The following is a 16,266-nucleotide window of genomic DNA, read 5'->3' as shown; positions in this document are numbered from 1 at the left end:
GTCAACTCCTTGGCAAAAGGAATTGTCCGAATGCGTGTATTCCAAGATACGTCATGTATGTTGAACTATGTAGTCTAAGTGTTTGTAGAAATGTTGAATGGGCTAATGTGTAATACATTATCCTATTTGCGGGCGTTGAGAAGAGATTCTTAACTCTCCTATTGGTGTGTATGATTTCTTACATTCAATTTACATTCTTCGTTCTTTAAGTTCAAGCACTACTTATGTTGAAATCCACGTTAAGTGATATTCTTCAAATGCTCACATACTGTGTGATTTGAATTATTATTCCATTACTGTTCCAAATTGTATATGCATATCTGTTGTAATGGAATGTGTTTGGGACTATGAAATAGTCCAGGAAATTGGTAATCAGCCTTGAATTCGGGGCTGAGGTTGCTTTCACCACGAAGGACGTGATTTGATGAACCCGAGTCGTATTAGAGTTATCGACAGTGGTTTGGCCACACGGAGTGTTTGCGCACTCTATGTCGTTCAACCCAACGTGCGCTCGTGCTAGTCGAGTTCGTCAAGTAACCCGATTGTCCGATGTATGTTCACCATGTATGGACGCTATTGTTTGAATCTAGGGTACCAAACTTACAGATGAAATCCCGTTAACCGTTGCACCTAGATCCGCTGAGACTCATGAACCGGACATGGTGGTATGAGATACGATGGCCGAGCTGTCGGCCTACATTGAGGTGACGAGCCTCCCCGTAGTGACTAGTGAGCACACCAGACTCGTGAGCCGATTATGGTGGTATGGGACACTATATTCGTGCTGTCGGCTTACATTGATTGGCGACGAGCCCTTTGTAGTGACCTCGAGCATACCTGAATACTGCATTAAGGCGACAAGCCTTAGAGTAGTAACAAAGGTATGATAGGCGTGCATTGATTGGTGACAAGCCCTTTGCAGCGACCTAGATCCATATGATCATATGAGATGGCCTAAGACTGACGACCCTAGAATGGATCACTGTGTGGAAAATTGATATGAGGAAGGTACCTTAGCTTCCCAATCCTACTGTATGAAAAGGACTAATAACAACTTGGAAATCATGTTCATGCACCGCATTTGCATGTGCGTGGAAGTCGTTGGCACTGCGGGAGGATGTCATGCGTAACGTGAGATGAAGACGCCGAGGGAGTAAGGCGTGGGCATGCATCATTTATACATACATCCTCGCACTAATAAGAGTACTTAGGACATGTTTGATTGATCTGCTTTATCATTACTGCTTGATTGAATTGATAACATGTTAACTTTTGCTTTATTGTTCCACTGAGTTGATCACTTACTCACACGTTTTGGGGCGGTGTTTAAACACCAACCAGACTCTATCTTAGATGCAGATGTTGATGCAACCCCTGAGGCAGAGCAGGAGTTCGAGGATGATGAGGCCGCATTTTCTTTTATATAGTTCTCAAGCGGGTTCTTGTGAGCCATGTCCTGATGTGCAGGAATTATGGGTTTTCTTTTGGAATAGATAATGTCATTTGATGCTTATATTTTTAATAGCAACACTTGTAAGTATGACCTGGCATGTATACGTATTTTAGGGACTTACACATGTACACTTATGTTTCTTTAAGTCTTCCGCTTGCGTCCTTCACTTATCCCTGAATTATGTTTACAGTTTGGCTTAATCTATTCCATGTTTTATGGAATCATACAGACAACATACATCCATCATTAAATATGTTTTATAAGTGATGTTTTGAAACTCGGGAGCTGAGTTATGCTCGACCCCCAAATTTCAGGGCGTTACAACTATGTAAGGCCCACCTTATGTACATGACCAGCTTGTCTGTCCAGATTTTTGGACGTCCAGCAGGCCCAGATGGGCTGGACGTCTAGGCATTGGAACTCACCTTGTTGTATGTGATACATGTGCTGCCCATCCATTTTCTAGAGCACATGGACTGACTTGTAAGGCCCACTATGGTGTATGTGTTGTATGTACCCTGCCCATCTATTTTCTTGGGACAAGGGCTGCCCCATAAGGCCCATTATGATCTATGTGTTGTATATGCTGCCCATCTATTTTACTAATTATATAGGCTATCCCAAGAGGCCCACCATGATGAATGAGGTTTATGGGTTGACCCAAGAGGCCCACCATGATGAATGAGATAATATGGATGCTACCCATTTATTTTCTAGCTATTTTAAGGACCATGGGCCCCTTTGTGAGATTGTTTCTATAGCGAGCTACACTCTAGGAGGCAATGGTGGTTAAATGTCTACATTGTAAACCTCCCTAGGCCCATTATTAGGCCCATTCTCATCCTCTCTTAGTGGGTTAAACCAAACTGTTGGGCCGCCATTATTGATGGTGCTTCCACCATGTCTTATAGATTTGTCCAAGCCGTAAAGCCCATCTCGTACTTATTGGGCCCCATAGGAAGCCTAGTCTACTATGTGATGGAGAGGGTGAGGAAACCCACTCTTTGTAATTAGGCCCATCCTTGATATAAGTATGTCATTTAGGCCATCGATTAATTATAGGAGAGTACAACATCACCATTGGATATGCCTAGTAGAACATCATGATACATGCCCATACGCATCGTTTGCATGCTTGTTATGAGGAGTGATTGATCATAACATATGCCATTGGGCTGGTTGTTTTTGGGACTCCTGAGAGACGGAGTTGCCCCACATCAGTGCGCGGTACGTGTAGGATTGGTGCATGATTGGATGGCAGGATTGGACACCAAAAATGTTTTGGTTCTAGCACTAGGGCGCCATAGATGTCCCTGGGTGAAAGTCCCTTAACCCTTATATTACTAAGAGGATGCTCCAACATTAAGACCGAGTTGATACATGAGTGCCCGTGTACTGAATACCAGGAGGCCGCGTCTCCCACTATGTCATGATGAGTTGTAAGGGAGTGTGACCTTACTCACCTGAAGAGAAGGGGGTATAGCTAGGTTAAGTTTGACCTGCTCGAGGAATGGGTCCGTTATCGATGTGCCGGATAGGTATTGGCAGACTATTGTCAGGTAGATAGTGAGGTCTCTTACGCTCACTTGGACTACGCGCATGGGGGAGGGTTAGTTAAAGTGGAGTGCATTACACCCCGGTGATTTTCTAGAGAGGAACTGTACTGAGATGTGATTTCCCGGAGAGGAATTCTACTGATATATGATGTTCCAGAGGTGAACTGTACTGATATGTGGATCAAGCTGAGGATTGGTATGCTTGCATTGCATCTTGCATATGACATTCGTCTACATAGGGCTTGTATCGCATAGCCTTGGTACGGCTGATAGCATTCATGGACTTTCCAGCATTTTCCCTCATTCATGGACTTGCCAGCACTTTCTGTGTTTCTCTGATATTGCAGACTTAGCACCTACCTTACGCACACACTTACACCACCCTCTAAGCTTCCTATAAGCTTATGCATGACCATTGCGTGCAAGTGACACTAAGACGCAACCGAGTTGAGGCAGGAGCATGCAGCTAAGCTTATGGAGCTTTGATATCTATCTTGTATTCCCCTTTATGTATTTTAATCTAAAGTTTTTAATATGGTGGATATGTGGTGATGTTATTGTTTGTATCTGGGTTATACTTATGGTTATGCTTCTTACAGAAAAGTTCATGTTGAAAATCCTCCTTGTAGGATCCTAGGATCGGAACCCAGTATATGGGTATTAGGAGCTTAGAATGATGTACTATGGAGGCTGTCAGCGCTGGATTCAGTGATTAGTTATTTTAGGGCTTGACAGGTTTTGGTATCAGAGCATACCTTGGGAATAACTAAGGACAACATCACATATCTGTTATGAAATTAGAACGATTAGGTCCCCGAGATCGATAACTTAGTAACCCTTTGATATAATTCCTTAATGTGCGTGCCTTTGAGAGTTCTCAAGGCTGATAGGCCCCTAAGAGAGCAGCTCAAGCGACTCGTGCTCCCCCACCTGAGATTCTCGTTCCCCCACCTAAGATTACCGTTCCTCCTGCTGAGACTTCTGCACCCTTGTCAGAGACTAGCGCAACACCGACCATGTTCGTGAGTATTGAGCAGCTACAATAGATGTAGCAAGCTGTGACGGCCGCCCTCCATGGGCAAGGTAGGTGACCCGATGAGATGCCCAAGTAGGCAGAGCAAGAGCACGCGAGAGTCCTTTTATGAGACTTTACCCGGCTCAATCCCCCTCAATTTCAGGGAGAGCCTGACCTTACCGTAGCAGAGGTGGCACTCCCAGGTGGAGAGTATTTTTGACACCATGAGATGTACGACCCAGCAGCGAGTCTGCTGGAGTTATTTCTACTTTGAGGTGAGGCTGAGCATTGGTGGGCCTCAATCGCCCATGCTACAGAAGCCAATTTTAGATGGACATGGGAGGAGTTTGTATATCGGTTCGACCGAAAGTTTTTCCCTGACCATGTCCGACAATAGCGTGCACTCGAGTTTGAGACTCTTATGTAGGGGGATATGACAGTGTCCCAGTATGAGGCCCACTTCATCGTGCTATCGAGATTCATGACGTATCTTATTGATGATGAGGGGCAGAAGGCTCGCCGTTTCGAGAATGACTTGCGTTATGGCCTCTGGGGCAGTGTTCTTGGGCATATGCTCCCGAATTTTGAGTAAGTAGTATAGAGGGCCCAGATCTATGAGGTAGAGTGGGCCGGTTCGCAAAGGGAGCATGATCAGAGGAGAGACCGAAAGAGTCAAGCCCCCTTTGATAGTTCCCAGCAGCAGAAGCATCGACCATGGCAGGGGCGCACAGGCCACCCAGTCGCCTGAGCACCAGCAACACCTCTAGCACCACCTCAGAAGCAGTTTTTGATTACTTGTCATGGATGCAGAGAGATGGGACACCATAGGTGGGAGTGTCCCCACCCTCAACAGCAGCAGTAGCCGAGAACACCGCCACAGCCTCCATCACAGCTCCTACCACTGAGGCCCCACAACAGCACCACCACCACGAGCCTCCAAGACCGCAGTAGCAGAGGCAGTAGTTTCAGCTGCCACAGCAATAACAACTCAGAGATGAACTTAGAGGGGAAATGCACCTCCCCAGCCAGCTCAGGGTAAGTTTTACATGGCCCAGCAAGACCCTCACTCATCCGGAGGAGTCACTGAGGGTACCCTTCCTGTTTCTACATGTAGAGCTCGAGTTTTGTTTCATTCTGGTGCATTGCATTCTTTTGTGTCCAAGGGCTTCTTCTGATCGACTGGATTACTGATAGAGTCTGCTCATGAGGGATTGACAGTGGGGAAGACTGTAGTGCTAGGCCGATTTTGTTCGTCTTGCCCTATTTTGGTTGAGTAGACCTTCTTGCTCGCTGATTTGCTTATGTTGCTGATGTCAGAGTTAGATGTCATCCTAGGCATGGATTGCCTCTCTGAATAGCACGCCATCTTGGACTGCTCTATGAGGACAGTCATGTTCTGTATACCCGGCATGCCAAAGTTCCAGTTCATAGCCGAGCCCAAAGGAGAGAAGCTTTCTTGTCTGATGTCGTGTGCCATTGAGGAGTTAGTTGTTTTGAGTATCGACCAGCTTTCAGTCTTCTGTGGTTTTCCCGATGTGTTCCAGGAGATTTCGGGATTACCACCTCACTGACATATTGAGTTTCAGATTGATCTTGTGCTCGGTACCGCGCCTATCTTAAAGGCCTCATATTGTATGCACCACCAGAAATTGGGTAAACGCTATGGATTTAATCCGTAGCCATATGGCTACGGTTTTAGTCCGTAGCACGACCGTAGTCGTAGGTACCGTAGCAATAGCTCTAAAACCTATGGCTATGGATTTAATCTGTAGCCATAGATTACAATGGCTATAGAGATAATTCATAGCAAATATTTCTATAGCGAAAAGTACATATAGGTACAAATATTACTTTTAGCTAAAAGTAGTTCTGGATCCGTAGCAATATGCCAAATTTAATAACATCTATAGTTATTAGATTACCAGCTATGGTCAATATCCATAGCTATTTCTTACATTTAAAAAAATTATAATCATTCATTCATTCAATTACCACCTGCATAATTATTCATTCATTTAATTACAATCATTTATTTAATAATGAATCAATTACAATCATTCATTTAAACAATTACAATTACAATAATGCTGAAAATATAAATCTTGGTGAGTCTGTGTGCACTCGCATAGGGTCAGGTGCATCCTTCATCCACCATAGATAGAAAATGGATGCGCGTATTAGTAGCCAACTTGCACATCTGACAGCTATACCGATAACTTCTCCTATGCGTCTTCTGTAATTATTTAAGGGCAAACCACTACTAGAGGACTTTGCAACATAAAAACAAAGAATTAGTTAATTGAAGAAGGATGAAAACTAAATGCAAGGAAAACATAGAATTCCCCTGATGTAAACTAAATTAATGCTCCAAACAACGTTCCAACAGACAAATTTTCACAAAAGACATCATCCAAACATGCTGTGAAATAAATTTTCAAACAAAAAATGTACCTAACACTATTGAATAGTGTTTTTAGGTGTTATCCCACCCTAAGGTTTGAATTACTGCTCATTTTGAAATCAATAGAATTTGAATCATTATTTTAAAAACATTGAGCAGATGACTAGGGTTGTTAATGGGTCAGACCCAGGGCTGGCTTTAACCTAGATGTTATACTGGTAGGGCCGAGCTGTCAAGACGATCCTATTAAAAATTTATTTTTGCTTGGCTTGGGCCTGGCTCATTAACCATCCTACATGTGACCAGAAGGCAACAAATGGATGTGCGTATTTGAATGTGAAGACATACTGTATTTCATACCATAAGAACAAAAGAATAGAACTTACTCATTGGATTCTTTGATCTTTTCAACATATTGGTTAGTTCCAATGATATCCTCAAGATACTCAAGAAACCCTTCATCGTAAGGCCCTTGGGCCTTTGGCTTCATTAGAGAAATTTGCTCGACTTCACCCTGAAATTTCAATGATAAAGAAATTGAAAGCGAAGATAGATTTTGACGATATAATATTTTTTTCACAAGTAAATAGGCCTTTGTCAGCCATCAGCCCATCACCTACCTGAAGAATAAAAAACCGATTGTTGTCCAAGTCCACTCCTTTTCCTTTCAATTGATCAGTGACCTCTATAAAATTACTTCCACATTCATTTATGTAGTACTTTGAAGAGTTGTCTCGAAATGCAACTCTAGTAATGACAAAGTCTCTTCCTACAATAGCTTCATATGTTCGATCATCCTACAAATAGTCATGGCATTCATAAATCGGAATGACCATTAGGGGAAAAAAAGACCATGAAAGAAGTGCATCATGTATGACCATTTTCTTTTTCTTTTTTCTTAATGAATTAATAAAAACTCAAAGAGGAATGAAATTGACACAAAAAGAATGGTCTCACCATATCAATTATCTCCTGAAAGTTAATAGAAACGCTTGTACTGTCCAAGTTTTGGTGATTGGTAGAATTGTGCATCAATTCTGAAACTTTATTCAGGCACATCTTCACATATCGGTCATATCTCCTGAAAGAGAACACTACAATTTGTAGCATGGAAGCATTAACTGGTTACATTTCATGATGGATTTGTAATGGTCTATGTAACAAGCAAGGCTTGCTGAGCCAAAAGCTAAGTGCCTAATGAGTTTTGATATGACATTTTCTTAATAAAAAAGGAGATAAGTGAAGTTAGCAAACACAAGGAAGAAAAGTAAATGGATCTGGCTGGTCCATACTTTAGTTATCTGGTGTATCCTACCTTAATATGTCAAGTTATCACCATATGATTTCCCACATAATGGAAAAGAATGCCACATAAAATTCAAAAGACAATCATTCAGCACTTTCTAGTTACATTGAAGCAATTCAATTGCATCACACTCAACATGTGTTTGACAAGTGAGAACCACAAAAAGTTCAAATTCAAATAAGAGGAAAGTGAGATTAGGTCAATTTTTTTAGTGGAGAAATATATCACTCAGAAAGTAACTTACCCTTACTGTCCATTATAAGATCCAAAGTAAAGTATTCCATGAAGAAATGTGTATTGCGTCTCATTGCCTGGCCATAAAGCATGACCAGTTCGATCGGCAGCACATGTATAGCGATAGTCCTGCCCACTTACAATTACAACACAGAAGATGGTAAAAATCAGGAAATGTTACAGATAACTCTTGAAACTAACTACCCCTATAACAAAGTTGAGTATGTGAACCTTTTTCAAAATTTAGGCTTTGACCACCAAATACACACTGATATATTTTCCCTTCTTCAGTTCGAGAAAATGGCAACCCATAATTTTCAAGCTATAAGACAATTTTTGGTGCACCTCTACACATATACTGGATAACATCTTGTAACGCCCTGAAATTCGGGGGTCGAGCAAACTCAGCTCCCGAGTTCCAAAACATCACTTATGCAACATATTTAATGAAGGATGTATGTTGACTGTATTAGTGCATAAAACATGGAATAGATTAAGCCAAAACACAGATATGATTCAGGGATAAGTGAATAAAGCAAGTGGAAGACTTATAGAAAAATATGTGTACAAGTGTAAATCCCTGAAGTACATATACAAGACAGGTCGTATGAAAGTGTTATTTAACAAAATTATAAGTATCAAGTTACATCATTTAAATTCTCAAAAATAATCCCATAATCCCGCGCATCAGACCAAGGCTCGCTAGAACCCGTTTAAAAACTGTATATAAGAGAACGCAGCCTCATCATCATCCAGCTCCCGCTCTGCCTCAGAAGTCGCATCCACACCTGCAACATCAGAGCCTAAGACAGAGTCTGGTGGGTGTTTAACACTGCCCCAGAAACGTGGGAGTGAGTGATCAACTCAGTGGAATAATAAGGCACTGGTTAACATGTTATCAGTTCAATCAAACAGTAATGATAAAGCAGAACAATTAAATAAATCCTAAGTACTCTTGTTAATGCAAGGATGTATGCAATATGATACGTGCCCTCACGCGTACACCCTCAGCGTCTTCATCTTACGTTACGCATGACACCACCACAAAGTGCGCCACATCTACAAAGCACATGCAAATGTGGTGCATGGATATGATTACCAAGTTGTTATTAGTCCATTTCACACAGCCGGATTGGGAAGCTAAGATACCTTCCTCATGTCACCATCCAAACAGTGATCCATTCTAGGGTCGTCAATCCTAGTCATCTCATACAATCATATGTTTGAGGTCGTAGCAAAGGGCTCGTCACCAATCAATGCACACCTTTCATGCCTTTACTACCACAATTCGGCTCATCACCTCCTTGCGGTATCCCGGTATGCTCGAGGTCACTACAAAGGGCTCGTCACCAATCAATGTAGGCCGACAGCACGAATATAGTGTCCCATCCACCATAATCAGCTCACGAGTTGAGTTGCTCACTGGTCACTACGGGGAGGCTCGTCACCCCAGCGTAGGCCGACAGCTCGACCACGGTGTCCCATACCACCATGTCCGGCCATGAGTCTTAGCGGATCGAGTACCATAGTTAATAGGATTTCACTGGTAAGTTCGGTACCCTAGATTCAAGCAGTAGCGTCCATACATGGTAAACATACATCGGACAATCGGGTTACTTAACGAACTCGACTAGCACGAGTGCACGTTGAATTGAGCGACATAGAGTGCACAAACACTCCGCGTGGCCAAACTGCCGACAACTCTAATACGGCTCGGGTTCGTCTAATACGTCTTACATGGTGAAAGCAACCTCAACCACGAATATAGAGTCGATTACCGATTTCCTGGACTAATGCATAGTCCCACACACCTTACACTACAACAGATATTAATATGGAATGTAAAACAGTAATGGAACAACAACTTAAATCATGATACATAAGCACTTGAGGAATATCAACTTAACATAAATGTAAGCACAAGTAGTGCTTGAATTTAAATAACATGGAATGTAACTTGCATAAAGGAAATCATGCACATCAATAGGAGTGTTGAGAATCACTTCTCAACGCTCGCAATTAGTGTAATAAATTACGCTTTAGATCATTCATGCATTTCTACAAACACTTAGCATACATGGAACAACATACATGACATATGTTGAAATACATGCACTTTCACAATTCTTTTTACCAAGGAGTTGTCATACATGCATCTAGCATACATACATGACAAATAATCATGGCAAACATAAGTGCATATTTTATACGTATACGGTACTTTATAAATACACATAGAATACACAAATCTCAATATAACGCATGCATATCAGGAAAGCAACGTAAACACAACATTTGGCATGCGAAATCTCATCCATAACAAGAATAAATCATTCACTGGGATTGAAAGCCTTGAAAACCATAACCTATACACTTAAAGTCCGCACCTTAAGCCAGAAAAGAAACACCGAACTGATTTAGACGAGTTGTCTTCGTCAACGGCGATAGGATACCCGAAAACAAGGATAGAAATGAGATACAACAACACCAAGACTAATCTAAGCTCTAACACAGGTTAGGGTTAGATTAACTTACCCCAAAATGAACTCAGAATCGTCAGAAGAACGATTCAAAGTGAAGGTTCAAAGATGAAGAAGAACAAGGAAGAATCCAGATGATTCACCAACTTATCTCTCTCACTTTCTCTCTCTCTTCCACTCTCTTTCCAAGCTAGGGTTAGAGAAAATTCGTATGGAAAAGAGAGCTAGGGTTTAAGGACTATAAATAGGCCTCAGAATGATGGAAATAACCCTAGGGACAAGGTATACTTAGGTTATAACCAAAGCATGCCTTTCTCGATCCAACGAAGCACTTCTGGTGGGCCTATAACCACGAAAGGTCAGACTTAAGCTCCTTGACCATGGATCTAAGTCAAGCTGAGTTTTCATACCGACCGGCTCTTCAGATCAGCCGTGGCGGACCACACTCAATTCAACGGTCACAGAATCTAGATCAGGTCCACAAGCACAAGGATATGCCTGGGCCAACTATCCTGATCAGAGGGTGAAATTGGGTCAGAATCTAACGGTCAGATAGCTTAAAATCTTCGCGCAAGCGACACGACTCAGATTCCATAAAAACTTATTAAATTCCAACTGTTCTCACACTCTTCACTCCGAACTCAATCAAATCGACTAAGAACATCAGATGGACTTAATTTTCGAGGTGATAGTCAAGCCCAACTCGGTGACCGCAACAGCCTAAGATCATCGCCATCGGACTTTCGACGCGCGGTCCAGGTCCAATCCAGATTTTCCAAAAATTCTCCAGAACAACTGGATTTAGCGATGGATCTCAGGTTTCAGAGTAACGTAGCGCTAACTAATCTACAGGTTTAGAGCCAAGCAGATACAATTTAAAGTGATTGATGCGAATTTCACAAGCAATCGAGTATAGCGCTAATTATCCCAAAAACAACTACTTAAGGAAAGATTAGCACAAAAAATTCCAAGGTCATTACACATCTTGATCGCCTACATAACACAACAACATTCCACTTTAAGAACACCCATAAAACAGTTGCAAGAGGAATTGCATGCAAATTAGCCGCCATAAAGGGAAAAAACACACAAAAAAACAAAAATCATACTCTCATGACTCCATCGCCTGTTAACTAGTGGAAAATGTAGAGATGCTCCATTAAGTTTGGTTCAAATTACATAACATGTAATAACAATTGTAGTTAAGTAAATACTTAGAAGGCAAAGAATGTACAAAAGATGTTTATGAAAAGACAATATAAGAGTACAGGATATGGTAAAATATTTCTTACCCAAGATTAGGAAGAAAGAAAGAAAGGAAAGAAAGAAGAACTGATGCAAGGAAAAAAAGATTTCTCATTGTAACTCAAATGACCAAACATGCCATGTAAGTGAATGCCAAAGTTGGAAATTTCTATCACTTGAATGTATTACCTAACCAATTGCTTCCTTTGACAGTGTCATCCATATGCTACCTCCAATCATCTTCAGTCATATTTCCAAAGGCTGCATTTATACCTCCCTACAAAGAATCTACTAGCACAAATTAGCATGCATTCCCATTAAGATCTAGAGTAATAAAAGTTCTAAAAGTTGATATACTCTGAGGCAGCTCTCCTGAAGGAAGAAAGATACACCTAATACTAATCAACCAATGTTCAGAATAAACAAACAAAACAGACCTGATTATTCTACAAAAGAAAATGGTAACAGAATGGAATAATTTTCTTCTTAGCTTATTCTTTTGGGTGCATGATATTGCAACCTAGTTTCTATCTCCATAAATCATTGAAAAGGACAAATAATCAATCATTTATACTATAGAGACGGGGTCAATAGGTGAATGGCAACATGACAGATCTGCACAAAGGTCCCATGTAAACCACTTGTTTCGAACAATAAACAAATGCATTCGAATTGGGGAAATTATCTTATTTAAGCATAATAAAGAAAGTGTATAAAGAACAATCATTATATTATTAATACTGAATTCATTTACATCTAGTATCCCTTGATTCTAATATAGATTATTTAAAATACAAGAATTCACGAAGTTCAAATGTCGAATCTGAGTATCAAATTCGACAGCATTTAAACATCTGCTTTGATCATCTCTCTAGGAGGAATGGTTGTGCAGGTTTGATCATCTGATATTTCCCTTGGAGCTTGTCCCTTATACAAAAAGAGAACTTGAAGCAATGAAGGTTTCATTTGACGATTTCGATAGCATTTTAACCCTTTTCATTATTGGTTGTATAACAGCTTGATTGCGTGACCCATGCCGCGCAACCACTTTGCAGCTCTTCTCTCTCCCCTTCAACTTCTTCTGGAGCTCTAACCTTCTTCTAAAATTCTTCCAACCTCCAAATGAGAGGGGGAGTGGGGTATTTATAGGCCTTCACACGTGTGAAGCTTTGATCATTGTGCCATGGGGCCCACCTTACATCAGATCCAACCATTCATGCAGACTGTTTCTGATCTTGTTTGCGCGACTTGCGCAACATGCTAAGTTGTTTTACGTGACCCGTGCAACCAACTCTTTGCATAAAGTTCACTCCATGACCTACGCAACCAACTCATCATATAAAGTTCACTCCGTGACCTACGCAACCACCTCATCATAAAAAGTTCACTCCGTGACCTGTGCAACCAACTCATCACATACAGTTCACTCAGTGACCCGCGCAACCAATTTATTGTGTCTTTTCATATTTTTCTTTCTTCTTCATTTCTCCTCAAATCGTGACCTCTTCAATCTTCTTTCCTCTCTCTCTCTTTTTTTTGTGCTCCAACAGATGCCCACTTGATCCGTTCTTTGTTCATTTTGAATCAAAGAATTAGGATTAACGTGCTCAAACTTCTTAATTAATGAAGTGGTTGTGCGACCCGCGCAATGGGCAACCGAGTACCGTACTCGGCTCGGCCCTCTACAAATAGTGATCCCCAGTTCATTTCCTCACTTTCCATTCTCTTCAGCGAAGCTTTGTCCTACTTTTTCCTCCCTGCGTAATGAGTTTTGGTTACGCAACCCGTGCAACGGACTTCCATTCTCGCAAGGAAAAAAACCATTGCGCATGTTTGCGCTATGACTTTCAGTTGCGCGACCCGCGCAACCGACTCCTTAGTCGATTTTCTAGACTTAGCCAATTTTCTAAACTTTAGTATATTTCCCACTCAAATCTTTTTCCTCCACCTAGTTCTTTAGGACTTGAACCTTCCCACTATGACTGGCACGAAAAGGACCTTCATTTCTATCAATCCCCCCACTGATCATCCGTCTCATCGAGAATTACCTAACCCATTACCTTCTAAAAGCAGACAGTCTCCTTCATCTCCGCCCCAACCTATGCATAAAATGACTAGCAAGCGTCCCGCCTATATTAAAGAGACAATACTTCCTACATTTGACTTCACCAACCATATCAATACACTATTATCCCCAATTCACAGAGCCATTTCTATGGGTGACCTCGAAAGGCCTCCCAAACACGGTCACGAATATAATTGGTCGGAATGGCTAAAATCAATAGCTCATCTTCAAACCATATACCAGAAACCCCCTACTAGGGAAGACACTCTGTCCCCTTCTCGCTCAAAGAAGACTCGATGAAACAAGGCTCAAGAGTTCAAGGAGAAGATCGAGGAACATAACAGGTAGAAATTGCCAAATTCTTGGGAATCCGTCTGAGCAATTGAGGGTATCATGAAATTTGATAACCTTATAGACAAGATATAATGGTGATTCCAGTGAACCTTCATCGCCATCATTCCATCTTGAACTGTGAGCCCAGAGATCAAATGGAAGGAGTGAATCTGGTTTAAATAGAGTCCTGGTCGTTCAGAGAACCAAGAATTCTGGAAGGTATTCTACTGTCGAAGAAACCAAGGTAACAACTGGGCAGAATTCATCATATGATATTTCTCACTCCATCTCATGATCCTCACAATTTGTATACAACCCATTTATACAAAACGCTTCAACAGTGTTTCACTGAATGCCGACTTATCTGGAATCCCGAGGAATTCAGAATATGGGGTCTCTTGACTCCCCACAATTATTATACCGAGTCGGTCACGGTGATTCTGACGAAGCATTTGAAGATCTTGTCCAAGATAGGCCTTTATACTGCGATTGAGGCAACATCGCAACCTTTCTACAAGGAGTCTTCTATCCTAAAGGGCTTTCTCAATTATTGGTGCCCTTCCACCAATTCTTTTCATCTTCCTAGAGGCGAGATGAGACTTACTCTTTGGGACATTCATCAAATTGCCGGTCTCCCAATAACTGGAAAAATCTACAATGAATTTTTACCCACCAATGATGAATTAACCTATGTCTCTTCACCTGACCGCCTCACCTCCATATCGAACTTTTCAAGGAGATGTCCAAGTTTTCGAAGATTCACAAGATCTATCCCATGCAATGGCTCTCGCACTTTAGCAGGGCTCTATTATAACTTCTCTTTCTTTTTAAATCAATAGTTTTCATTACATCTTAATATACATATATCCTACATCACTCATCTTTCCTTCTCCTTTCAAGTTTAATGGTAATCACTCGCAAGAACTGGAAAGTCTCCGTAAAAATGTAAAAGAATATCCTGAGTATTATATTGATGGGGAGCTTGTGGCATTCCTTGCTTATTAGCTGAGCATAGTGGTCTTACCTGGTTCGAAGTGGGTAGATGCCATCCATCCCTCAGTATTTGTGGTTGCTGGTGCTATGGCCAAAGGATTCAAGTACTCTCTTGCTCCACCCGTTCTATTTTCGATCCATAAAGCTTTTAGAGAGATCACTTGTCATGTGAAATGTCCCTCTGTTGGCTCTACCTCCACCTATGCTCCATGACACTATTTCATTTGCTGGCCTAACATGTACTTCCCCTGGACTTTTGAAGTTTTGGAGAAAGCTTACATTTATCCTTCCCAAATTCCACTCTAGTTCTTTCAGAAAAGAGCTATGGCGAAGAGGTCTTATGATTGGGTGAAAGATGCAATCTCTTGCGATGACAAGATCAATTATTTCCATTTTTGCTTGCATCATTATACGATAGATACATATAAAATAGACACGGGATCACTTACCTCAGAGGAAAGAGCTTCTTTTTATCGATCCGGTCGTGCAGTCTTCTGCTGAGGCAAGGAACGGAATTTTGGAGAGAACCATATTAGCCAAGTCGTTTAGCTCATCAATTCAGTTTCGACCAAGCAGTTCCAGAAGATTACAGATTAGTGATCAGACGGTTGCGGAGTTATGGGACTAATCCATATAACTGGGCGATGATATAGAAGCAATTGTTGGGCGGCCAAGTCCATTCTTCCTTCGTTATTCTAGGCTGCAATCGTACCCCTTAGACTTCGTACAGTCACATGAGATGGTGGGTTCACCAATCTTATTTGGTAAGGAAAGGTTTGCTGGTGACTGTTAAGGAAAGCTTTCACCACTAGGCTCAGGGGCCGTACAATCAAAGAAGGGGTAGGCTCTATACCAGAAACAAGTCATGCCCCCTTTCTGGTCATCTTTGTGTTAAGGTATCTGTAGACGAACCCATTCATGAACGAAAACCTAATAATACTCTAGAAGGATGGGTAGCCTATGGAGTTATTTGATATTTTAAATGAGTCCCCTAAGACTGCCTTGAGAGGACAGTTGAGGGGACAACGAGAGTTGCTTCTCCAATTCAAGTTGTTGCTGATCTTCCAGATCAGCCACCTTCTTCAGCCAGTCCTCAAGATCAGCCACTTCCTTCTCCTGCCCCCAGGACTGTTCATCCCAACCCCTCATCGCCGATGACAAGGTCTCAGATACACTCCCAAGCCT

The 16,266-nt window shown here is 41.6% G+C and overlaps 1 protein-coding gene and 1 long non-coding RNA gene across 2 annotated transcripts in view; both read right to left on the bottom strand.

The window, feature by feature from the left end:
• Positions 1–6,807: 6,807 nt before the first annotated feature.
• On the bottom strand, positions 6,808–8,049 carry LOC131246837 (structural maintenance of chromosomes protein 4-like). The gene is made up of 4 exons (XM_058247273.1): positions 7,976–8,049; positions 7,383–7,519; positions 7,046–7,222; positions 6,808–6,939 (listed from the first exon to the last, which is right to left on the bottom strand). Exons 1-4 carry the CDS (start codon positions 8,037–8,039, stop codon positions 6,808–6,810), a joined length of 510 nt encoding a protein of 169 aa, XP_058103256.1. The 5' UTR covers positions 8,040–8,049.
• A 3,840-nt stretch (positions 8,050–11,889) lies between these two features.
• Positions 11,890–16,266, bottom strand: part of LOC131246875 (uncharacterized) — a 37,673-nt gene continuing 33,296 nt past the window's right edge. The window contains exon 3 of the long non-coding RNA XR_009171534.1: positions 11,890–11,967. This is a non-coding gene — a long non-coding RNA (uncharacterized LOC131246875). The remainder of the gene's footprint in view (positions 11,968–16,266) is intronic.

This window comes from Magnolia sinica, chromosome 1 (assembly GCF_029962835.1).
Source record: "Magnolia sinica isolate HGM2019 chromosome 1, MsV1, whole genome shotgun sequence".
NCBI classification, from domain to species: Eukaryota; Viridiplantae; Streptophyta; class Magnoliopsida; order Magnoliales; family Magnoliaceae; genus Magnolia; species Magnolia sinica.
This window is presented reverse-complemented; position numbering and strand designations above follow the sequence as displayed.